The sequence below is a fragment of the Panthera tigris genome, chromosome C2 (genome assembly GCF_018350195.1).
Source record: "Panthera tigris isolate Pti1 chromosome C2, P.tigris_Pti1_mat1.1, whole genome shotgun sequence".
Taxonomy (NCBI): Eukaryota; Metazoa; Chordata; class Mammalia; order Carnivora; family Felidae; genus Panthera; species Panthera tigris.
The window spans coordinates 121,874,879-121,901,200 of NC_056668.1; the positions used below are offsets into that span (position 1 = coordinate 121,874,879).

The following is a 26,322-nucleotide window of genomic DNA, read 5'->3' on the forward strand; positions in this document are numbered from 1 at the left end:
TTCATATAACTGAGGATGAACCATGCCTAATCCTGAAAGTGCCAAGAGGCTGCCACGACACACTAAACGTGAAAGCACCGTGTGAAGTATAAAGGTCTACCTGCTTTTTCTTATTGCGATAATAATAAATCCTGCTTCCAGCCTGCAAGTAGCTAAATGCATATTGGCAGCGTACCTTATTTCTCTGAGACACCAAAGTCAGGGGGAGGGGAGGCGTCACCATTTATAGCTTTCTGTCTACTTAGTATTGAGCAAAAGAAAACATACTCTTTTATTTAAAAAGCCATCTTCCTACATTCCAAGATCAAAATTCCCTTTCCTTTTGGAAGATTTAACACTAGTTATTGCATTGCTGAGAAACCAATGAAGACAATGCATTTTTCCTTATTTGGCAACGTCTCTTGAACAAACAAATGCTATAACAACCAATCTATATGCTGAGAGACTTGAAGAAGTCCCCCTGGCTCAGCTCGTCACAATGAGGTCAAGTAGGACTTAAAGAGATGTCAGACGGTCATTTGCTCCGCCTGGTGCCCAGTGGTCTGGCGTTGAAGGACTCCAGGTACAAAAATGTGCTGTATTCGTCATTCACTCAGCAACCTTCCCTAGGCATACATAATATAGTTAAAAGCAGCTGAGTGAATAATAATTTATAAAATTCACTGCAGCTCACATTTATTGAGCATTTACAATGGACCAGGCTCTTACTCTGGCCTACAGTGAAACCAACCTGCATCTTTTGCAGTGCTGACCTATCTGGCCAGGGGCTAGAGATCTGGATGAATCAGAGACTAGCTCTGTGTTCACAGACAGGAGAAGGGGGCAGATGACTAAAGAATTAAGCACAATGAAGTACTCAAAGGCTGCAACAGGTGTCTGTTCTGAGTGTGGGGAGAACACAAAGCACGATGGCCAGTCAATCTCACCTTTACATGCTTCCAGACACAGTTGTGTGCCACCACGGAGCCACCACAGAAGAGTGTTATGGCTACCAAGGGGAAAGAATATCAGCCTTAACAGCGCCGGTGGGACAGGACCCTGCCTGTGGACCCCGTCATGTCTTCCTCTTGATAATGGCATTTCTGTGCCTTCATTCCTAGCAGAAGGCTAGTACAGGTCATTGCCTGGCCTATGAGATGGCTCTTTCCTAGTCCTGTCGTTCGCTGTGCCCTTGCCGGTGGGAGCCACACCCTTGCTCTCCTGCTGACCTTGCTGGTTGATCCCAAGGTGTCCACAGTTCTGGTCAGGTGTTGCCACATGGCAGGATGAGGGAGGGAGCCAGGAAACCACACTGACTAGGATAGTGACTGAGTTCATAATGACTGAATTAAAAAAAAAAATGTTTATTTATTTTTGAGAAAGAGATAGAGTACCAGGAAGGGAGGGGCAGAGAGAGAGAGAATCCGAAGCAGTCTCCAAGCTCTGAGCTGTCAGCACGGAGCCCGATGTGGGGCTTGAACCCATGAACCGTGAGACCACCATCTGAGCCAAAGTTGGACGCTCACCTGCCTGAGCCATCCAGGCACCCCATAATGGCTGAATTTTTAATGTTTGGCAAGAATGTGTTAAAACTCTGTGTCTCAAAAATTACTGACCTGAATGCAATTACCACATGGGAACACACACCTTTCTCACCGCCAAACAGGAACAGGGGACTGTCAAATAAGGGTAGAGAATCTTATTTAAAAATGAAGGGCTCTTGTTTGCCCACAGCTGTTAGGTGCAGTTCAGTCAGATTCACTCCATGATCATTATCTGGAATCTACTTCAACTAACCCCTACTTGTCCTTTAGGGGAAGTAATGGATGTTGAAGTGCCTGGAGAGTGAAAAATGTCCTATGCAAATGTCATGGCCCTTTAGCACTCTACAATTATCTCCATCAACAAAGTTTTTGTAAGCATCTACCTCCTGCAGGGAGGGAATCTTAGGAGATACTGAGGTCCCCAGAATTAGGGCCAGGGCTTACAACTTCAGAAAGAGGAGCTATCCATAGGACCAAATAATTCTTTTCTTTTCCTTTTTAAATTTTTTAATGTATATTTATTTTTGAGAGACAGAGAGATAGCACGAGTGGGGGAGGCCCAGAGAGAGAGGGAGACACAGAATCCAAAGCAGGCTCCAGGCTTTGAGCTGTCAGCACAGAGCCCAATGTGAGGCTGGAACCCATGACTGTGAGATCATGACCTGAGTGAAGTTGGGTGCTTAACCGACTGAGCCACCCAGGCGCCCCTCTTTTCTTTTACTTAATCGAAGTATAGTTAACATACAGTGTTATATTAGTTTCAGGCATACACTATAATGATTCAACAAATCTATACATTGCTCTGGTCTCACCATGATGTGTACATTTGATACCCTTTACTATTGCACACATTCTCCCACCCACTTCCCCTCTGGTAACCACCAGTTTGTTTTCTGTATTTATGAGTCTGGCTTTTTTTCTTTTTTTTGGTCTCTTTTTTTTTTTTCGCTTTTTGTTTCTTAAATTCCACATATGTATGAAATCATATGGTATTTGTCTTTTTCTGACTGACTTATTTCACTTAGCATTATACCCTCCAGATCCACCCATGTTGTTGCAAATGGCAAGATTTCATTCTTTTTTATAGCTGAGTAATATTCCAATATATATTCTATTATCTATCTATCTAGATACAGATAGCACATTTTCTTTATCCATTCACCTATTCATGGACACTTAGGTTGCTTTCGTATCTTGGCTATTATAAATAATGCTGCCATAAACATAGGGGTGCATATATTTTTATCAATTAGTATTTTTCTTTTCTTTGGGTAAATATCCAGTAGTAGAATTACTGGATCATGGGGTAATTCTGATTTTAATTTTTTGAGGAACCTCCAAGCTGCTCTCCACAGTGGCTGCACCAATTCTGCAGTTCCACTAACAGCGCAGGAAGGTTCCTTTTTCTGCACATCTTTGCCAACACTTGTTATTTCTTGTGTTTTTTATTTTAGCCATTCTGACAGGTGTAAGGTGATATCCCACTGTCGTTTTGATTTGCACTTCTCTGATGAGGAGTGATGTTGAGCATCTCTTCATGTGTTTGTTGGCCATCTGGATATCTTCTTTAGAAAAATGTCTATTTAGGTTTCCTGCCCATTTTTAATCAGATTATTATTATTATTGGTGTTGAGTTGTATAAATTCTTATTTATTTTGGATGCCAACCCTTTATGAGATATATCATTTGAAATTATCTTCTCCCATTAAGTTGCTTTTTTGTTTTGTTGATGGTTTCCTTTACTGTGCAGAAGATTTTCATTTTGGTGTAGTCTCAATAATTTAATTTTGCTTTTGTTTCCCTTGCCTAAGGAGACATTTCTAGAACAATGTTTCTATGGTCCATGTCAAAGAAATGTTTTCTCCTTGGAGTTTTATGGTTTCGGGTCTCATATTTATGTCTTTAATTCATTTTGAGTTTATTTTTGTGTGTGGTATGAGAAAGTGGTCCAGTTTCATTCTTCTGCAAGTAGCTGTCTGGTTTTCCCAGGACCATTTATCAAAGAGACTGTCTTTTCCCCACCGTATATTCTAGCATACTTTGTCATTGATTAATTCACCATATAAGTATGTGTTTATTTCTGGGTTTTCTATCCTGTTCTATTAATCTATATGCCTATTTTTGTGCCAGTACCATACTGCTTTGATTACTACAGCTCGAATCTGTAGCATATCTTGAAATCTGGGATTGTGAGGACCAAATAATTAATGAGTGCTAATGAGTTCTCAAGATAAAACAATGGAACATTACAAACTCCTCAATTAACCAGGAGAATACCTGAAGACTAATATTTAAATAGAATTGGTACAAATCATACTGACAGGTAAAACCTTTAAATGTCTTCCGGTCTCCTTTTTCTCAGTGTCCAAGCAGGGTCTTAACATATGGTCTCAACACTGAACAAGTCAGAAGTTCTAGTCCATACAAACCTGAAGGTTTTGTTTGCCTCCACCCAGTTTTTTTCTCCACCTGATTTTCTTTAATTAATTTTTCTCATCTACAGTGTCTCTAGGAATTTGGATAGACATGGGATGTAGGTTTCCCTTTGAAGGATGCCTTGTGACTACTCTGCACTTTTCAGGGCAGAAGCCACAAGCCACCATATGGCTTTTGAACACTTGCTATGTGGCTAGTGTGACAGAGGAACTGGATTTGAATTTTATTTCATTTTTGTCATTTTTGAATTGCTCATTTAAGAATAGTTGCTCAATTCAGTTACTGGAAAACTTTTAAGTATGTCTGGGTATGTGAATCAATTTTTTGCAACTATAAATTATACAAAATCTACAGACAGATCAAGTATTTCCAATGAAAATTTAGAGTCCAAATTGAGATGTCTCGTAAGTGGAAAATACACATCAGATTTGAAAAGCTTGTTTTATGGAGAATTTCTCACAAATGATTTCCTATTTGATAACATATTGAAATGATAATGTTAGATATTTTGGGTTGCATACCACATTATTGAAATCAATTTCATCTGTTTCTTTTTATTCATTTAATGTGGCCAGTAGAAAAGAAATAATTATGTATGTGGCTGGAATTACATTTCTGTTGGACAGGATTGCTCTGCCTAATTAATAGTATACATCATGAAGGCTAATTTTCCCATAGAAATAAACATAAAGTAGAGAGGAGGCATTCTATAATAACTGTAGAACTGTTCTGCTTCAATGCTGATTTTTATTTCTCAGCATTATTCCTAATATTTAGAGTAATGCTCCCTCTTAAAACAACTGCCCATTTGGCTTTCTTCAGGTGATTAAGCCAAATTTAGCTCAAGTTCCTGAAGTGCTGACTGTCAGGCTTTTAATTAGCATGGCCTCTTAAAACTTTGGATGGCTTTTATTATAAAACAGAAAATTCTTTGAAGTTTTAATGACACTGCATACTTAAATAATCACACATTGGTCACTTGTAGAAATTCAGATGTAGGCACTAACAAATGGCTTTTGTGAATTATCATCTAAGGTTGAATGGCAATAGGATTTGAGTTTATAATTCACTTAGTCACCAAAATTAAAAAGGTATAATCCTTTAAAAATAAAGTTTTATTTTCATAACATAAATTTAATAATCTTACATTGGTACTTTATCAACAGTAAAATAATAATCTTATAAAAGAATAATTATATATTGCATGTTGGGTCATATTATGTCAATATTCTTATACTTTTCTAATTAGAATATTAAAATTCACACAAAACGTAATACACTGTGTTTATTTCCCTGAAATTGGGAGGACAGCAAACTTGGGTTGTGAAAGGTACAAATAAAGTGACCTAAGGAGTTCTGCTTCTGATGTGCATAGGCTTCTAACACACGACCCTCTCACAATACCCTTAACCCTGGAAAAATAGCTCCCCACTCCCAAGGACCTGAAGCCTGGGGAGTGACAGATTTTGGAGAGGAGCAGAAAAAGCTACTAAAAATGGGTGAGTTCTCTGATTTTTAATAATTCTTAAAAACGGTGATAAAATTCACATGACATAAAATCTATCATCTTAACCACTTTTGGGTGTATAGTTCAGTATTACTAAGTGCATTCAAGAGTTTTCTGTTTGCTCCCTTGCCCTGAGGGCGGTCACAGTCCTTGTGGAACAAGGGGCTAAAACTCTGATTTCTATCAGATGAGCGGGCCATCTTTCTGGCCAGATGAACGGCACTGCTGGAAGGTGAGGGAGGACTCTTGGAGAGGAGCCAGCCAGGGAAGGGACAGCCCAAACTGTGTTTCAAATACCCAAGTCTCTGGCCGGCCCCAGAACTGTGCATGTGGGGGACAGACTGAAAGCCGTCTGCATTGAGATCTGAACTACTGTCCATACGAGGCAAGAGAGAATTTATAGTTTGAACTGAAGTAAGTGAATTGAATTGCCTGTTAAAACAAAACGTCAACCGTTTTGAAGGAATCCGACAATCCAGTGGCATCTTGGCCCAATGTGCAAAATATCCAGGATATAATCTAAACTTAATTGCCATATGAGGAGTCAGGAAAATGTGACCCTTTCCCGAGGGAAAAGACAACAGGGCCCAACCCCAAGATAGCTCAGCTATTTGTATTTTCAAACAAGTATATTATTTATTCTTATAAGTATGCTCAAGGCTATAAAAGAAAATATGCTTAGAATGAAGGAAAAGATATAAATCTCATCAGACAAATGCAACATAGAAAAAGTAATCTAGTACAAATTCTATAATTAAAAGAGATAATATCTGGGATGCCTGGGTGGGTCAGTTGGCTAAGCATTTGACCCTTGATTTTGGCTGAGGTCATGATCTCATGACCAAGAGATCTGCTCTGGGTGTGGAACCTGCTTGAGAGTCTCTCTTTTTCTCCCCCTCTGCCCCCTCCCACTCACACATGCTCTCTCAAAAATAAATAAATAAATAAATAAATAAATAAATAAAGTAAAGTAATATTTGAAATAAATTACTCACTGAATGGACTTGATAGAATAGGTAAGTGAATGTGTGATAAATCAATATAAAAGTATCCAATTTGAAGAAAAGAGAAAATAAAGACTGCAAGGAAAGAAACAGAGCTTTGATGACCTGTAAGAAATCTGAAGTAGAAAGAGAAAAAATATTGAAGAAAAATGTAACCTCAGGGACCTATGGGTTGATATCAAAAAGTCTTACATAATAAGTCATTGGAGTCCCAGAAAGAGAAGAGAGGGAGAATGAGGCAAAAATAATATTCAAACAAACAATGGCTGAGACCTTTCCAATTTTGGTGAAAGACATGTATTTACATGTTCAAAAAGCCAATAAATCCCAAGGGAAATAAAGATGAATGAAACTATACCTATCTACCATAAATCTGAAGATAAAGAGAAAGCAGCCACAGAAAAACTGGCATTAAATACATGTGAATGACTGCACACTGATCAGAAACCATGGAAGCTATAGGACCACTGTGTTTAAGGGACTAAAAGAAAAAAAATCTATTAGCCCATAATTCTAGAACAAGAAAAATGGCCTTCAAGAAAGAAGGTGGAGTGAAGACATTTTAGTTCATCTCCACCAGACTGGTCTGTAAGAAATGTTAAAGGAATTTTTTTTTTTTACTAGCAAAAGAGAAATGATATTAGGAAAACATGAGTCTTCAGGGATAAAGGAAGATCATCAAGAAATGTAAGTATCTAGGTAAGTCTAAGAAACTATTTTTCTCCTCCTATTTCTTTAAAATATATACATGATTGTTTAAAGTAAAATTATAACATTGTGTGTGTGGCTTATAATACATATAATTATAACACACACAAGCACTATAGCATAAAAGATGGCAAGAGAGAGGTGGTAAATGTATCTATATGGCTGCAGCGTTTCTGCAGTTTGTACAAAGTGGTAAAATACCAATTCTAGGAAGCCTGTGAAAATTTATAGATCTATACAGAGAGCAAGTAACCACTAAAAATAAAGGAAAAGAGGTATAGCTAAAAGTCAGTGATAAACCAAAGTGGAATTCTAAGAATATTCAAAGAATCCCAAAGAAGGCAGGAAAGAAGCAACAACAGAGAAACAAGTATGGGAGGTTAAACAGGTAACAGATAATGAAATGGTATATCTGAATCCAACCACATCAAGAATTACATGAAACATTCCAATAAGAAGGCAGAGATTACCGGAATAAAAATGTAAGCAATAACTATATGGTACTGTCTACAAGAGATGCACTCTAGGTATAAAAACACACATAGGCTAAAAGGAGTAGGTAGGAAAGATATCTGATACAATGGTAAGCACAGGAAGGCAGGAGGCGATTAATTAATATCAGATGAAACTGATGTCGAACAAATGTTGCCAAAGAAGGGCATTTCATAATTACAAATGGAAGAGATAACTATTATAAAAGCACATGCATCTAATTACAGAGCCTCAAAACATGAAGCAAAAATGGACAAACTTAAAGGAAGAAATAGACAATTCTGCAATCATAGGAAAATTTTAGTAATTGATAGAATAAGAACACAAAAAAACAATCAATAAACTCACAGGTAACGTAACCAATGCTATCAACCGCTTTGTCCTAACTGATATTTATAGACCATTACGTCCAGCTGTAGAATGCACACTCATTTCAACCTCACATGTCATGTTCACAAAGACCATGTATAGGCCATAAAATGACCCAATGAATTTAAAAGCTGAAATCCTAGAGTATGTTCTCTGACCATAATGGAACTAAATTGGAAATCAATAACATTTAACTATATGCAATCTAAAGAAAGCCCAGATATTTGGAAATTAAACAATACACATTTAAATAATCCATGCAAAAGAAGAATTGAAAGAGAAATAATTAAAACTCAAAATATTACAAATCAAACATATTAAAATTTGTGAAATGCTGTTAAATTGGTGCTTAAACACTGATAGATTTAAATGTATCTATTACAAAAGAAGAAAGAGCTAAAATCAAGAAGGTCCTAAAAGTGTAAAGCAAATCCAAAGTGAGTTAAGGAAAAAAAAACCCTGTTGATTATTATCATATTTAAATCACATATTAGATCATTTAAAATTTTTTTGTAGAAGATCTTCCCACAAGGAAACCCCAGGCCCAGATGGTTTCTTTGGTTTCTATCACGCATCCAAAGAAGAAAAACACTAATCATATATCATTTTGTTTTTAAGAAATAGAGGAGGAGGGAACGCTTTCTCCTTTTCATAGGCTGGCATTACCCTAATACCAAAAACTGGCATAGACACTACAAGTGAAGAAAATTACAGACCCCTGTCTATCATGAACATAAACACAAAAATCCTCAACAATGTATTAGTAAATTTAATCCATCTCTATAAAAAGGATTATGACTAAGTAGAATTTAACCCAGAAACCCAAGTTTCGGTCAATGTAATTTACCATACTAACAGGAGAAAGGAGAAAAACCATATGGTCCCTTCAATAGATGTAAAAAAAAAAAAATTCGCCAAAATTCAAAATGCATACCCAGTAAAATCTCCCAGTAAACTACAAATAGAAGAGGAGTTGTTCAAACTGATAAGGGGCACCTGTGATAAATTTACAGCTAACATCATACTAATGGTGAAATATTAGATCCTTCCTTCCCAAGGTCAGGAACAAGGCAGGAAGCCTGTCCTCACCACTTGATAGTTCTTGAGTGCATATTATGTGCCAGATACTGTGCCGGTGGCTTTAGAGAAGAAACCCTTTGTGCAAGGACCAAATTTCCTCCCATTACAGAGATGAGTATGTTGGCACACAGGGAGGGGAGACTTGCCCAGTGTCATAACGTAATCGTAAGCCACGATTTAACTTCTGATCTCCCGGACTTCAGAGCACGCCTCTTCATCACAACTCTTTTCTCAGTAGCATGGCGATGATTATTAAAGGGAGCTAGACGCAGAGTAGAAGCTTCTGGGTCTGGCTTCTTCACACTTTCCCCTCTCAAAGGCCGAGGGGCAAAAACCATGGCCTGTGCTTGTCAGGCCGGAGCCTGGCAGACGCAGCAGGCTCACTGGTGTGTGGTCTCCAGGAGACGCAAAACAGCCCTGCCTGATTTATGTGCCTCCATCAAAGGCGCCATGCTGTCCATCAATAGGAATATTCAAATTATAATGGTATTTCGCTACTAAAAGGGAGTCTGATTGGCTCATTTTCATTATTTAGAGGCAGTTAATTAAAAGCCCAGCCGATATTTATTTTGCTCCCTTCACATCACCAGTGATTTCTGGCTGCTAGGCTTTCACAGCATTACAGTTTTATGACTTGACACGGCTTATAGCGGGTTTCTTATGGTTGTGTCTCCCATTACTTTAATTTCAAGCATGGCATTAAAGTGCTGTAAGATTTCAGCCATTACTGGTAAGTGTGAACCCATCGTGGCACCCATCTTTATGAAAGAACAGACTTTACGGGATCATACTCCAGGGAATGGACCCAGGTTCCTTCTACAGGGAGAGTATGAGGGTTCAGCTTTTGAGCAGGTGAAAGATCGACCCCAACTGTTCTACTGGCCAGTAGCAGGTAACCTTAATGTGAGGCCCATTCAGATATTTCATTATCTCCTAATGATTGAGAAGGAGTTACTATGCCCAAAAATGGCCCATGTCAACTGGTGACATTTCCAAGAAAGCTAATGTTTTATTTCTCAAGAATCATGCTAATTTTGCAATTCACTCTATAAACTATCTAAATACAATATGACATTAACATTGTTTACCTTTGCATCTTTGAATAGAATTAACTCTACAAGAAAATGTATCATGTTTATCTGGTGATTCCATACCTGCTTCAGGCAGAGAGAAGCCTTGCTTTGAAACTGTTGCTTGAAGGTTAACTTAACAAGGAGCCAACTGGTGATTAATACTCAAGGTTTATAATCTGTAAATTAAGGAGGAACTAAAAACAGTCTCTTTTTTAGAGCCAAAACAGGCTCTTTGCCGCTTACCTGTAAACAGAAACCCGTGGAAACAGAAAGGCTTGCAAGCTGCCCAAATGAGAGATTAGTAAGTAGCTGTTACTGCCATTTGCAGTCTTTGTTGCCAAAAAAATGAGGGGCGCCCGGGTGACTCAGTTGGTTAAGTATCTGACTCTTGATTTTGGCTCAAGTCATGGTCTCCCGGTCATGGGATGGAGCCCTGTGTAGGGCTCCATGCTAAGCATGCCAATCCTGCTTGGGATTCTCTCTCTCCCCGTCTCTCTGCCCCACCCCCTCTCACTCATGCTCTCTCTCAAAAGAAAGACAAAAAGAAATAGCCATCCTAGCTGCTCTTGGCCAACTAACGAAGAACACTTCTTTGTATCAGGAGAACTCCTATAGAAGCTTCAAAACCCAGTTTAAGCATTACCTCTTTTGAGGAGCCTGTGCGGGCTTCTCAGGCTGAGATAGCAGCTCTCCCATGCCTCATGCTTCCCTGGCTCCCTGCACATTTCGTCCTGCATTGTCAATTGTGTCCACACACATTTTTTCCTTTTAGAGGTCCCAGAGGCAAGAATCTGTACTTACTCATCTCCTTGACTTTACTGCCCAGTTTAAGGCCTGGCTTAATAGAGGTGCTCAGGGAATTCTTGCTGGATGTCAAAGAAATAAAGTCTCAATCAATTCAAAGGAGTGTGGTATGATGGTTAATACCAGAGTCTTGGTATCAGAAATGACTTGTCTTCAAGTATGAGCTCCGACTTCCCTAACTCTGCGATCATTGGCCAAAATGCATTAACTTCTCTAAAGTTCAGTCTCATTGTCCATTAAATGTGAACAAAAACAGAACCCACTATCTTGGGCTATTATGAAGTTTAAAATCAACAAGTTTAAAATCAGCAGGCTGGCACAGAGAAAGGGCACAGTAATTGCTAACTCAGTGGTAGCTCCTCGTGCTGAAGCTGACACTCATTTTCTCCTGATTGTGACCTCGCAAGAGAGAAAGAGCCTCTGAGAGGGTCACCATGTGGTGTCAGAAAGATCCCAGCAAGGCCATCACTAAGACTCTGCTTCCAGGTTTCTCTTTGCCAGCGCTCACACCCCACCTCCTTCAAGCAGCCTCATTTGCAGGTCTGTTTAGCCCCTGTCCCAGACCCCCCGCTTGCTTCTGGGGCCCTGAACGGTGAGCCCCTGCGGTGGACAGCTGTTCCAAGTACCAGGGATCCTCTCATGTCTGCCCGCCTCCCTGTACTTATCTTTGTAACTTACTTCTTCTGAGCTGATTCCACTGCTCTGTCCTTCCCCAGTTCGCCACGGACACTCTCACGCTGCCTGCATGATCTCCCCAATGATCCTGCTGTCAGGGCGTAGTCACCCCATTTGGCAGATGTGTCATCTGAGGAATAGAGCAACTGAATGCCTTATTCACACCGGGATCCGGCCCCACGTTTTCCCAGTCCTGGTACTCAAACTCTACGCCAAGCCACCTCCTTGTATAGCAAAGCCTCTGGAATCGATGAACAACCTGCAGGTACACAAGACCTCATATTTCCACTCCCTGACAAGTTTTGCCCATAATCCATATGCTGTGCTGAAGTTCCCAAATGTTCAGGTGGGGAACCCCAAAGGGGCAGAGGCATATTTTAAATGTTTAATTCAAATTAAGGCTGGTGTCAGGAAAATCCATATTTTGAGCCACAGAAGAAAGAGAAATGGCAGCCCAATCAATATTACAGAAGTATATGGACTCTTTTACTGTTCTATCAATTCCTGGAGCTAATAAGTCAGCATCTCAGGGGACAGCTTCGGAGTTTAAAACAAAAGTTCAGAGGCCGCTGCCTGTCAGGCATGATTCCAGCTTTCGTTCTGATCAAGGTGAGTAGGAGATGAAGGGCCTTCTCACACATGGCCCAGACGACCCCCGGGCACCTCTCATCAACACCGGGACGGCTTGGCTGATAACAAGCACCTCCGCCGTGGCCGGCTAATTCTTCATCTCCTTGTCATCAATACTGCCGGCAAAGCCCCCACAGAAGGCACGCAGATTAAAATGTTAAATCAAATCCAGAAGAGAAATTTGAAAATCAATTTTAGGTTCCCGAAGAAAAGGCCAGGGAGGATAATTAAGACTCGTAACTCCCAGGTTCAGCTGCTTTATTTTCTAATTCTGGAGCAAAATAAAACGATTATTTTCCAAGGAATAGGCTGGAAGAAGAATGCAATGGTAGAGCAGCCTCCGTGACTGAGAACCAGGGTGGCCAAGATGCTCCCAGTTCACGGACATGCACTCCAGCGAGCCACCCTATCAGCCTACGGACTTGGGACGCTCTCTCATTTTCTTTTCAGGTACCTTTTTTTCCCCCCTCGGCAACAGAAAGCCAATGCAAATGTGAAAGGTTGGCTGCTTCCAAGTTTACAGTAAATAAGTTGAAAGAGCTGTAGATTACCCAGAGCTGTAGCTCCCCGATGTCAGGAGCTAATGCATTCTCAATGTAACCCATTTGCAGCAGAGCCAAACTCTGCTTTGACATTTTTCTTCGCTGCACACGGATATTTGTATTATTGGTGCTTTGCTCTTGCTCTCATTTGCCTATTGTGATTCACACGGACCAGCAATGCTAATAGGATGCTTCATTTCCTCCGTGGGCCAGTGCAGGATAAATCACAGCTTCGTGATCCATTTCACCGTACGGTAAATACCCTTATGCTGCTGCTTACTTTCCATGCAAAACATACGTGAATGCAGTTCACTTTTAAGCTACCCAGAAATGCAAAGAGAGAGAGAATTCCTCCCTCTCTCAGTAGGGGGTATTTGTAGAAGACCTAGAAGAATTTAATTCCCTGGCTCCCAGCGAAGGTCACATAATTATGTCATCCCCAGTGAGCTCCAGAATTTGGCATACCCCAGAAGAGGAAAATTGACAGAAGGAGTCATTTTTGCAGCTCCCCGGAATTATTAATGTCTCTACTGATTGGGAAGTCTGCACTTCATGTTTCTACACAAATTTATCGGCAGTAGTTTTTCAGTTTTTCATCTTGCTTCAGCTTCCCGAATGGTATTTGGCTTAGAACTTCCATGACAAGCTTGGAGTTCAACTACTTCTATCTTTTCTTACTTGTATTCTCCCGGTCAATCACACTTCATGCATGGGATATTAGGAATCACGAATGCACCCCTATTCCATACTGGACACTGCAGAAGAGGCAAAAGGAATGGGACTCCATCACTGTCCTGTAAGCTGCTATCTCCTTAGGAAGAGGAGCTGGGTGTACAGGGAACCCGAGGGCTTTAGACCAGAGAAGAAAGATTCAGAGCTCTTATGCCAATATTTCTCAACCTCAGGTTTTCAAGGATCACCTTCGTGATTTTGGCTAGAGTTGAGGAAGACTTGTGATATTTTTACTTCATAATTTTAACCAGATTTGATTGTTTCTACTTCAAATAATTTCTAAAGAAGACTTTATTGCTATTGTTTGGAAAACAACACAAGCAGCCACAAAGAGAGAAAGCACTGTTTATGCATTATTTCTAGTATGACGGCTTTACCCTCACAGTGAGGAAATAGACATGTGTCCATTTCATTAAAATGGAGTAGGATAAGTACAACAGAGAGAAGAGGGGAGGGAGCAATTAATCAACTGTAGGGGTAAGGGAAGGCTTTCTAGAGGAGGAGATTCCTAAACTGGGCTAGAAGGATAACTAGGAGTTCATTAGGAAGACCAGAAAACCCTCCATACTCCATTGTGGTCTTACTTGTGTCTAGAACCAGCTGCAGTGTCTTGCTGTTAATTTACCTGCTGTTGTCTCTGTAACATGCAGAGACAGCACCTTACTGATTATCCAACATGGACATCAAAATCTATTTGCACCAACACTTTTCAAACTGCTTAGGCTGTTGCAGACATGCTCTGATCATTCCTCTTGTGAAACAACTCTAAAATGTTGCCTGTTTTCACATGCAGCATCTCTCATATGCTTTGATTATTGTGATTTATTTTAAGGTTTATTTATTTAAATGGTTATTTATTTTTGAGAGAGAGAGAGAGCACAAAATGGGAGGGGGGTGGGCACAGAGAGATGGGCACAGGGGGAAGACACAGTATCTGAAGCAGGGTCCAGACTCTGAGCTATCAGCACAGAGCCCGATGCAGCTTGAACTCACAAACTGAGATAATGATCTGAGCCAAAGTCAGACACTTAACTGACTAAGCCATTCAAGTGCCCTTATTTAATTAATTTGAGAGAGAGAGAGAGAGAGAGAGAGAGAGAGAGAGAGAGATGAATGAGTGGGGGAGGGGCAGAGAGAGGAGAGAGAGAGAATCTCAAGCAGGCTCCATGCTCTGTGCTAAGCCTGACACAGGCTCAATCCCATGACCTTGAGATCATGACCTGAGCTGAATTCAAGAATCAGACTCAACTGACTGAGCCACCTGGGTGCCCTGTTGTGATTTATTTTAAAAACCACACCGCGGCTACTCTCCTTCCCCCAGGTTGTGATTCTCTGCTAGGGTCAGAAGCCCAGCCTCTCTAGCTTGCCAAGAACTTGCCGTGAACTAAAGGGCACTGACCTCAGGAATGCCTGGAGATTTGGTTGTGGTGACAACCCTGAGCTGAAGAATCTATTCGCTGGTCACCTGGTAGGGGATAATCCCCCAAAGCCTTTTGCTTGGGTTTCCCTCATTTCTCCCCTTGGGGGGAACACAATCATTTCACTGTTCTCACAGAGCATGTGTGAAGTAGGCTTGAAAACATGGAGTTTATGCTAAGGATAGCAGCCTCTGGTGTTTCCTCTTGGTGCAACACCACATGTTTGTAGAACGTAGGTTTTTAGTAGGGTTATCCTATTAACCTGAGCCCCCAAGGAATGAGGCAGAGCACAGACCACAGACACAAAGGTAGTGGTGGCTGCAGGGGTGCTTGTCAATTTCCACGAAAATGAACCAACTTCTTTCACAAATCGCATTGATTAAATATCACTCGGTTGAAAGTAGAAGCTATGAGTCATTCATTTTCCCCAAATGATCAGCTTCTCTCAGTCTTATGAGGCCACATCTCGTCTGGGGAAACAGTGTCTTCTGTTTCCATCCATTGGATAACCACAAAATAGTCCCCAATACCTTCTCAGTGTGCAAGACCTTGGCTGGGTGGGAGGTAGTCCATGGAGAATAAAACTGACAGAGACCCTGCAGTCTGGGACCTGGTCTGATGGAAAACGGCAAATATAAATGACTAAACACAAGACTGAAGATATGGTTATAAGTTGGGTTAAATGTTAGGAAGGGAATAAACAGGAAAATAACTGGGGGAGGGGATAATGAGTGAGTAAAGAACGAAAAGAAATGAGATAAACTGGGGAATGGGGAAGGAGGGTGGAGGGTAGCTGCATAGTGTATTTTAGGTAGAAGAAACAACAGTGCGAAGGCCCTGAGGCAGAAGGGTACAAACTTCCACTTAGGGAACAGAAAGAGTCTGAACATGGTGGTGTCAGTGGCAGGAGGAGAGTTAGAGAGGTAGGAATGGACATATCATGTTTTTCCAATTCAAGGCTCTCTAGTCTGACCCCAAATTTATTCTTTGAGGACCCCTTCCTTCTTCCCTCCCTTCCTTTCGAGAGAGAAAGAGCACAAGCCAGGGAGAGGGAGAAAGAGAATCCTAAGTAGGCCTGGAGCCCTACGTGGAGCTTGATCTCATGACCATGAGATCATGACCTGAGCTGAAATCAAAAGGTGGTCATTTAAATGACAGAGCCACCCAGATGCCCCAGGACCCCTTGCTTTCTTTTTTTTTTTTTTTTCAACGTTTTTTTATTATTATTTTTTTTTTATTTATTTTTGGGACAGAGAGAGACAGAGCATGAATGGGGGAGGGGCAGAGAGAGAGGGAGACACAGAATCGGAAAGAGGCTCCAGGCTCCAAGCTGTCAGCCCAGAGCCTGACGCGGGGCTCGAACTCATGGACCGCGAGATCGTGACCTGGCTGAAGTCGGACGCTTAACCGACTGCGCCACCCAGGCGCCCCAGGACCCCTTGCTTTCTTATACCCAGCAGGACGCAGGGCAAATGTGGCCTGTGTGAGGTTGTTTAAAAATGGCAAGCTCCAACTGTTGATTCTGCAAGCTTTGATACATCACTAGCCCTGTGTCTGGTCCTACGCTCTTCCTTGCTTGGACACCTAGTTGGTCATTCTGGGAGACCTCTGCTGACATGCCACCCTTGGACCCTCTACAGTGTGGAGCTAGCTAGAGGTGCAGGGTCAGCCCTGGTTGGCTCAGGCCAGACTCTCCCCTGAATGGAATGCCTATGTGGCCTGGAAGCGGTAGCTTCATAACAATGATGAGAAAAAATCATCTAAAATCAGCTAGGTGTCATGTTGCATGCTTTACACATATTATGTCCTATAGACCTTGCGATGACCTTGGAGTTAGGTGTTCTTTTTAACTTCCGTTTAACAGAGTAAGAGGTGGCCGAAGTTTGGAGAGGTTTTGTGATTACCAAGGTTATACACTTAGTGGGTGGCTGAGTCAGCCTTAGAAATCATTGTAGACTGAACTGTTATCTGCCCGCCCCCCCACAAAGACACCTTGAAGTCCTAACTTCAGAATGTGAGTTTATTTGGAAATAGGGTCTTTATAAAGGTAAGCGAGTTAAAATGACATCATTAGGGCGGGCTCTAATCCAATATGATGGTGTCCTTATAAAAAGGGGTTAATTTGGACACAGAGATAGCTATGCACAGAGGAAAGATGCTAACACAGAGCAGAAGGTGGCCATGTGACTGGGGAGATGCATCCACAAGCCAAGGAATGCCAAGGATGGCCAGCCAATGGCCCGGTTGACATCACGATTTCAGATTCTAGCCTCCAGGACAGTAAGACAACATATTTCTGTTGTTTTCAGCCACCCAGTTTGTGGCACTTTGTTATGGCAACCCTGGGGCACTAATATAGAAATCAAACCTGAGGCAGATAGACTCTTTCTGAGCTACAAATCCTGTGACCACATTTTCCCTCTGCTGCCATTGAAGTCCACCTTGGTCCTATGTGGGAGCCTTGGGGGCTGAAGAGGGAGAGAAGGTCTTGGAAGGAATGTCTGGTCCAGCCATGGAAGTTCTCATATCTGTGTCCCCTTCTGCTCCATTACTTCTGTGTGAGCAGATGTGGTTCTAGCATAGAGGGAAGCTCCGAGCGTGCTTGTTAAGTACATGAGGAATTATGCATCAGAGTCGGCCACAGAGGCCTAGCCCGTGAGGCACAGACTGGGGGTATTTGTGGAGGGGTTGGGGTCGAGAGTTTACTGCAGATGCTTAACTAGGTTTCCTGCCTCTGCCCAGATTTTCTCAGGAGGAAAGAAACTACTCTTTGTCAGTGTTTCTAAAAGTTGGAGAAATTTCAGAATTAAAAAAAGAAATTCTTAAGTACTTCAATAAAAGGGCTATAAATATATCTGTTATTTCATTGTTATGTGCTGTCCCTTGAGGGAGCCAATCTGATAAGCATTCCAATTTTCAACTGGCTGGACAAGGCTTGGAACACACATGGATATGTCGTTTGGCCATCTCAGGAAACAGGGCCAGGCCGTGGTGAGGGCCCTGCTCCCCCTCCAGCAGGGATCCCCCACAGGGGCTGATTTTGGCGGGCTTGCCTGGCTCTCTGACAGGCATGCACTCCCAGCTGCCCCTCACAAACATTTCTGGCTGTCCCCAAAGCCCAGCATTGTCAGAGTGGGCTCAGTGGTCAGTCACACACACCGCTGTCAGGTGGGGTGATTGAACGGGCCCCAGATGGCTCTGATTCCAACAGCAATAGGCCTGGCAGTGCCTGAAATCCCACCACTAGAGTCTATCTGGGCTTGGATCATCCATGCTGGCATTTCCTGATGTTACTTTTGTTTCATTTTCCATTTTTATCTTTATGTGCAGTAGATAAAATTTAGAAATATAAAAAAGTTAAAAAAAAAGAATGATAATCCTACCTCTGGGAAGCAATCAAAAGTAACTTTTAGGCATATTTGCTTCCAATTTTCTTCCAGTGCACTTTTTTTAAATAGCGGAGATCATGTTTTATGTACAATTCTGTGTCTTACATCTCTGTTTCATATCATAAGAGTGTTTTCCTAGCTCATTAAAGACTCTTTGCAAGCACTACTTTAATGGCTACATACTATTCCATTCTATGGATATAGCTATCATATATGATTGGATCCAAGTGATTGAAATGTAGGTTGTTTTGGGGTGGGGGCAAAGGAAGAGGGGAAGAGAGAGAATCTTAAGCAGGCTCCAGCCCAGTGCAGAGCCTGACACAGGGCTTGAGATCAAGCTTTGAGCTGAAACCAAGAGTTGGATGCTTAACCAACTGAGCCACCCAGGAGCCCTGTCATATATAGTTCTAAATATTGGCAAATTATGATGAATTCTTGGAAGTGGAAATACTAAGTCAAAGGGCATAGATATTTTAAAGTTCTTGTTGTGTTTTGCTCTTTTACTTAAGATGCAGCTTCCTGCTTCTCCCTCCTCACCAGGAGGACACATTTTATCATTAATGCTCCTCTGCCCTAATGACAGCCTCCCAGGACATGGAGAAGCCTTCCCAATTGTGGTGTGGACCCTGGCTGAATGACTATCCAATGACCCCCGGCAAGTTTCAGCCAAAAAGCTACTCTGAAGAGTCATTGTTGCCTCCTTCCCACTCCTGGCAACCTCCACATGACCTTGACCTCCCTGGGATCAGTCCCCATTGACACTCTGGGAGTGCATCCTTCTCAATATGGTCCTGGGACTGTCTGCTTATTTTTGGGCCAGGCTGGTGCCCAAGACTATGAGCAAGAAACAGCAGGCTCCTGCTTGCTAAATGAGATGATCTCAGCTCCTGTTGGCAGACACCCAGTAGCAACTAAAGGGGAAAAGTGACCCATCATTGCTTCTTCCTTCCCCCAGAATGTGGCAGCCCTTTGGGGATTTTCAATTAGCACCTCACTCTCCAGGCAGCAGGGTGGGAATAGAATGGAGTGGGGCAGAATATGCTCACAGGGGAAACCTAGCTGCTAAGCTAATGTGGACAGTCAACATTGACCACTGAAGACTGCAGGCCTCAAGTGCATTTCAGCAGGTAGCAGGCTCAGGCTGTGATTTAAATCACAGTGATGGTGGCAGGAAGGCCAGGAGGGGAAAGCCATCTATAAATGAGCATCTAGTATACATCAAACACTAAATGTGGCATTTCATGTATATTAGCATCCTTAATGTTGTCTACACTCCTGAAAGCTAGCTATTTTACCAAATTTTAGAGAAAAATAAGTTGGAGTTCAAAGAAGTTACATGACTCACCTAAGGCCACAGAGCCAGTAAGCGACCCTCAGGCTTCAGACACAATCTGTCTGCTTCCTACACTGATGCTCCTTTTAGGTACTAGTGTCTAACGAAGCTTCTCCTGGTGGACTCTCAAGGCCTCCCTGCTGCTTCTTCCACAGCCAGGTTCAAATGTACAACAGGGTCCTCATGCCAGTGAACAAAGTCTAGGTCCCAGGTCTCTAGCAGACAGATTATATAGCCCCAAAGACAGATAAACAGAATTACTGCATTTCCAGTCCCACCTTTCCTAGTTCTAGCAGAGAGCTCTTAGTCTTTGGACAGAATCCGTTAAGTCAGGAGGTTGTAGGCACTGGCTTTATACAGCTTGAGTGTGTAAAGTGCCTGGAACATAACACATATGAGCAGATATTAGTTCCCTTTTCCCATTAGGGTCAGATGGCTTTGCGGTTCACTCATCAAATATTTACTAAGCATCTACTATATGACATCCAGAGTACTTCCTATATAGGTCTGCTACCAGGAGAAGGAATTAGGGAGCACTCACAGCAGCAAGAGATGTTCTTTCCCATAAGTCCAACTGGCAGGAATGTTGTTCCTTTTGGCTTTAAGAATTCATCAAGAAATGATGATAAAACATTCCCAAACCCAGTTCACAGATCTTTCATTATGTCTTTTTCCAAGGAGTCTCATGAGTATGCTACAAATAACCTGGTGGCTTATTTCAATTAAACTGAGACATTGCTCTCTTGTTGGCACATTTTGCCAAGTGTTCTGGGGTTGCACAGTCTGGATTTACAGGACACCTCCTCATAGAGACTGTAAAGAATGTGATATGAAAAACCAACTTTGTTGCAACATTTAAAAGCAAAATCCAGGTAGGATTTGCCTCTTGGGAAGGGGATTTGGAATTTTGGCCAGTTGTCTACTAGATAATTCAGCTAAGTATTTTTAAACTTGTTAGTTGAAGAAGGAAGAGATGGAGGGATGATGCATAAGGAAGGGGAATCTATGGGAGAAGGTTATGATGTTATCCCAGGATTATCTGGAAGGAGAAAAGCATCCAGGCTCCCTCCCATCCCTGCCCATCACTGACCTTAGGTGGGGAAGCTGCCTGACAAAGTTTAGAAGGCACAGCCTTGAGTGAGTACTACTTGCTGCCATCCTGATGGCTAACACTGATGGGGGGGGGGGTGGTTAGGGTTGGAAGTGGAAAACTGAGCCAAGGTAAACTGCAAAATCAGATCTTCTCTTCCTGGTATTTTGCAGAGGTTAACAGAAGCTAGTCTGTTACATGGTAGTAGGTTCTGGACTGGAAGGCATGCAGACTGGAGCTTGGTGGTTAGGCTGGGTCCTGAGAAAGCAGACCTGCACTATTTGCAGAGGGTGCATGAACCAGAAGAGCAGAGAGAAAGAAACCAGCATCACCAGATTGGGAGACAGATGGAGAAGGCAGTTGCTGGTGATAATTTTCCATTTCTAATGAGCCTTGAATATCCTTATTACACTTCATTTCTTTGATATTTGTATTCTTCCAATAAGTCTTCGCTGTATGGAGTTAGCCTGAGTGGCCTGCTGCCTCTGGCCACTCGTGATGTCCTTTCTAAGACACTGGACAGCCCTCACAATCAGCTTCTGCACAACTCTGCTTCAAACTTGCTATTTTGTAATGAGAGAGCATAAAAGCCAACAAACAGTATGCTACCAACAAAAAGATGAATCAAGGCAAAAGTCATTAAAAAAAGCAGAAAAGGCAAATAACAAGGCTGAAATAAAAATGAACAACATAACAATAAAGCTCAAAATAAAAGTTGAGTATGATGAGAGAAGTAGATAAAATATGAGCCACGGATAAAAGTAAAAGTGAGATCAAAGAAAGCCATTAAATTGTCGTCAGCTGAGAACAATTAAAACACAAGAAACAAAGAACAAAGTGAATACTGAAAGAATATAATCTACAAACTATAAAACTGGGATAATCAGGCAATAAAACAAAATGGATAAGAAGATAGAGCTCATCTGGTCCTGGGGCATATGCCAAAGGGTGGAGTTTCTAAGAGCGAAGACTGTCAGGGCCTTTGTGCTGGGGCACAGGCCTCCCACCACTTTCTTCTCATAGCAAGGGGTCCCTGAGCAAATGTTCTCTGGAGACAGACCCCCAGCTGCTGGAGAGCAGGACATGCATCCTTGCCTCTTCCCTTTTTCCCTCTCTCCTTCAATGTGGGCCTCCTTCCCATGCCAGCCCCCTTGTTTAATGCACCAGAGTGAGATCGCAGCCAGATCAGCTGCTCTTCCTCAGCCCCTCCACTACATTCTGTGAACAGCAAAGAGCAGTGCCCATACATATAGTCCATTAGGGAGTCCAAGTGTCAAGATCTAGCACCATACCCTGCCTGCTAGATGGAGAAAGGGAGGCAGAAGGCTAAAGGCCTTGTCTGTCTGAAATTCTGCAAAATGCATACAAGTTTTGGGTTGGGCTGATATGGCCAGAGGAAATCACTGGGTCAAGAGAGTTGTTTGTGAGCACCTGACCTCCTCCTTCCAACCCTCGCCAGGGTACTGAAAAGGGTCCAACGGCCAACATCAGTCAGGCAATATTGAGATATACTGTGATGCTATCAAAGAGCTCCTTGTATACCAAGGAGACAGGCATGCTATTATGAAAAAGTACTGATTGCATTTATTTATGGGTTATTGGATCACTTAGGCTTTCCATTTCTTCTTGAATCAATTTAGGAAGCTGTATTTTTAGAAATTTGTTTATGTCAGTTAAATTTTCAAATGTACTGCATAGTCATTTATAATACCACTTTATTAACACTTATCATATGATGTTCTCTTCTGTCATTCCTACTACAGGTTATGTCTTCTTTTTTCTTCACTTGGTCATCCTTAACAGAGCTTTATCAGTTTTATTAGTATTTTCAAAGAACTAGCAAATGCAAAGAATAGAAATTAATGAAATAGAATAGAGACGTACAATAGAAAGACTCTTTAGGGCAAAAATGATACCTATAAAAATTAGCTAACAAAACAAGAGAGGAAGGCTAATGTTACAAGGATATTTTGTACTAAGTCCTACCAGAGGCCACTCTAGGCCACTAAAGACACACTAGGCATAATGTGAAATTTCAGTTAGGTTGTAAAGAATGGCAATATTTGCATTGTCTGGGAGTGGGTGGTTGGGTGGGTGGAGTCCTGAGCAAAGGAGCAGAACAGACAGGTTGATCAACTTGGTTTTTGTCATAGGGTTTAAGGTCACAGAATTAAACAGTAAACAAGGGCCCCATCATAAAGGGCTGTGATGTGAAAGCCAGGGGGAAGGGTTTTATGTCACATCCTGGAGTTGGATGTGGCAGCTACTGAAGGTGTCTGGTAGATGATGGATGCTGTCCTGCAGGAGGACCTCTCTGCAGAGCAGCAGAGGGGAAAGCATCTGAAAATGAAGACTGTCAGGCAATGGGGGCGATTTGAACCCAGTGATGAGGGCCTGCAGCAGGAAGCCTACAGAGAAAATGGAGAAGGGTCTAGAGGCTGAGCAACCAGGAAAGGAAACGAACTGAGAGCACGTGACATGTCCAGTCCAGAAAGTTCTGGCAGGGATGAGTGGCCCATTTTCATGCTCCAACACTGACAGGGAGCCTCCAGCCTCTTTGCTCTGACCCCTTTCCCTCCTGCTGATTGGGAAGCCAGACTCCACCTTGCTTTTCAAAGAGACGATTATGCTTTCCTGACTTTCCCACTGTTGAAGCCTCACATGTGATAGTGTATGTAGGTCAGAGTGATTGTTCCTTTGCCCTAAAATAGAGTTCTTTCTCTCTTGAGCCAACAGTACTGATTGCCAGTGCCCTGCGCACTTAGAGAGCTCTTTCCCCTAAAGACTCTCTCCACACCCTGGCTATGCAGCCCCATAGCCTGAACCAAGTGAAGAGGGAGAGATTTCTTCTGGCTCTTGCTGTTCCACGTGACAGCACATAAGAAAGCAGCACTCAGAATGGACCTTTTGTGGGAGCAGAGTGAAGCAGAAAGTCGATCGTTTTCCATTTGGAAATGTAGTTGTTAACACTGGGCACGTTTTTAATCCCTGGTGGTCACACAAGCAGTAGGGGAAAGAGGTCATATTTCCCTGATGGCTGAGCTGAGTTTCTCCCAAGAATAAGGAACAATAGTCCTCAAAGTTCCAGTGAGATTCTCTCTCGTATTATCACTGTTGAAATAGTGTTATGACCATTTTTGCTAGAGTATGCTCTGCCATTTCTTAATGGACATTATACACGCAGTTCCCTTTATGGCCACCCATGTTTGGAAAATGATGACTTAACAATAGGTTTCTTAACTGCAATACTTCTCAGAGCCTTTAATATGCTAATTTATACTGTGCATTTCCAAGAGAACCAGTGATCCAGAGAGGATGCATTCTTGAACTACCTTATTGTAGAGCATCTCAGGCAACTAGAGCTTACAGTGTACCTGTAGGGAAAATGGTCAAAAGGCCATCTCACCTCCATGTTGATGAGCCAGCCACCCATGCTCTGAGCGTTGTGTGTCTCTGTGAGGTGAGAGAGACTCACCTCTCTCACTTGCCTCTCCAACAGAATCTCATGGATGCAATGGGATTTTATTGCATCATAACTGGTGATACCAAGTGGCCTAAAGTTATCGTTGTCAGCAAAATGTGTTGTCTAAGGCCTCTCTATCGTTCCCTGCCTTCCCCTTCTTTTCTTTCCTACCAAGTACCCTTATGTTCCCTCTGACATAGTTATCCAAATGTCCTCTCATAAAAAGGGGGAGAATATTTCACACTAAGGCTGCTCACTGGTTACCCACCCATGCAGGCATTCTTCTATCCTCTCATTTAGTCATTCGGAAACAGTCAGTGCTGACTGTGCTGAGTAGAAGTGAGTTGTAGACCCTGCCCTGGAGAAGATCTCAAGTCCACTGAGAGAGACAGAGAACTAAAAATATAATTACTCTTCTGGGTGATAAGCTATGAAAGAAGGATGGACCAAGAGCTTTGAGAGCAGATGAGGGACACCTCACGTGGTCCAAGAAGCATGCATTCGGAGATGGCTTCCAGAAGGAGGTGATACCTAACTGGGGAAGTGAGAAAAGGTGCTAGAGCAGAATAAAGGACATAGACAGGGCTGGGAGAAGAGACACAGAGTGCTATGCTTGGGAGAAGACCATACAGCCCACCACAGCTGAAGAGAAGGATAACTTTAGAGAAGCGACAGGAGATGAGGCCATCAGGGAGGTGGGGACCAGATCAGGGATGTTCTTACAGAGCAAGGAGTGTGGATGTCATCCCGGAAATGAGGAGGAGCACTATGTCCTCATCCACTAGGAGTAAACTGAGTTCCTATTACTCTCTCCCTACTCTGGGATTTCTTAGGCTTGGGGCATCTCCAGCTGCTGCACTTCCTTCTCCAGATTCATCCTACATCCTTGCAGTTACTCCTTCTCCACCCAGATCCCCCAATTACAAACCCTGTTGCCATGCAGGAGTTACTGGCTTGGTCTCTTCAGCCACCCAAGGCCCATCATGAAGCATCAATGTATTACAACACCTTCACATCCACCCAGGAAGGGAGAGATGGTGATTGCGGGTATGTCCCTAAGGTTAGGGTTAGGTGCAGACAGCACACCCACTTACTGGTGGTGACACCACTTAATGCGAAGCTCCCTGACCACAGATTTGATGAACACATGCTATTTGGCTATTATACCATAACTGGTTTGATGGGGAAACGCTGAAATTAATGAGTGTGTAGCCCTAGGCTGGTCCTATAACTTCTCTGAATTGCAGTTACTTAGCAAAGTATGAATAGAATTTTCTTCTCAGGCTTTCTTTAGAGGAAAGATGATGGACACTGAGGCTTTAGTCTGAGCTTAGACCAAACCCAACATGACCAGATATGGTGGTCAACTAGAGTGCAGGACCTCAGGGGCTGATTTGCATGAAGGGTCCAGGGGCAGCTACCTGGTGGCCTGAAGGAAAGCCAGTTACCTCAGCCTGTACCAGCTGGCATAAACAACAGAAAATTGTCTCACAGTTCTGGAAGCTAGAAGTCTAAGATCAAGGTGTTGGCATAGTTGTTTTTTCCTGAGGGGCATGAGGGAGGATATACTCATGCCTTTCTCCATGCTTCTGGAGGTTTGAAGGCATTGCCTTATCTCTGCCCTCACCTTCACATGACATTCTCTCTGCATACATCTGTGCCCCAATTTCCCCTTTTTATAAGGACATCAGTCATATTGAACTAGGGACCCACCCTACTCCAGTATGACTTCATCTTAACTAATTATATCTACAAAGGCCCTATTTGCACATAAGGTCACATTCTGAGGTACTGGAGGGTTAGGACTTGAGTGAATGAATTGGGCAGGGGGACACAATTTAACCCATAATAGGGAGGAATGTGGGATGACCCATTAAGTTCATATGGGACCCTCTGGGAACTGCAGAACTTTTTTGATGGTTTGCAGTCCAGTATTATGGGCAGCCAGAATATTATGAATAGGTATGTTCATAGTATGTTACTAGTGACTGGTGTGGAGGTCTCATCTGCATCAAAGATTGGTGAGGCTTGGGGAAACTCGCTTATGCACAAAA

The 26,322-nt window shown here is 42.4% G+C and overlaps 1 protein-coding gene across 2 annotated transcripts in view; it reads right to left on the reverse strand.

The window, feature by feature from the left end:
- Positions 1-26,322, reverse strand: part of CLSTN2 (calsyntenin 2) — a 398,662-nt gene that overhangs the window by 146,987 nt on the left and 225,353 nt on the right. Inside the window, exon 1 of one of the 2 annotated variants that reach the window (XM_042998728.1) lies at positions 10,994-11,344. The exons of the other annotated variant lie outside the window; for it this stretch is intronic. Within the exon in view, the coding sequence (XP_042854662.1) occupies positions 10,994-10,997 (4 nt within the window). The 5' untranslated portion in view covers positions 10,998-11,344. Of the gene's footprint in view, positions 1-10,993; positions 11,345-26,322 lie in introns of those variants that run through there. 2 annotated transcript variants of the gene reach the window in all.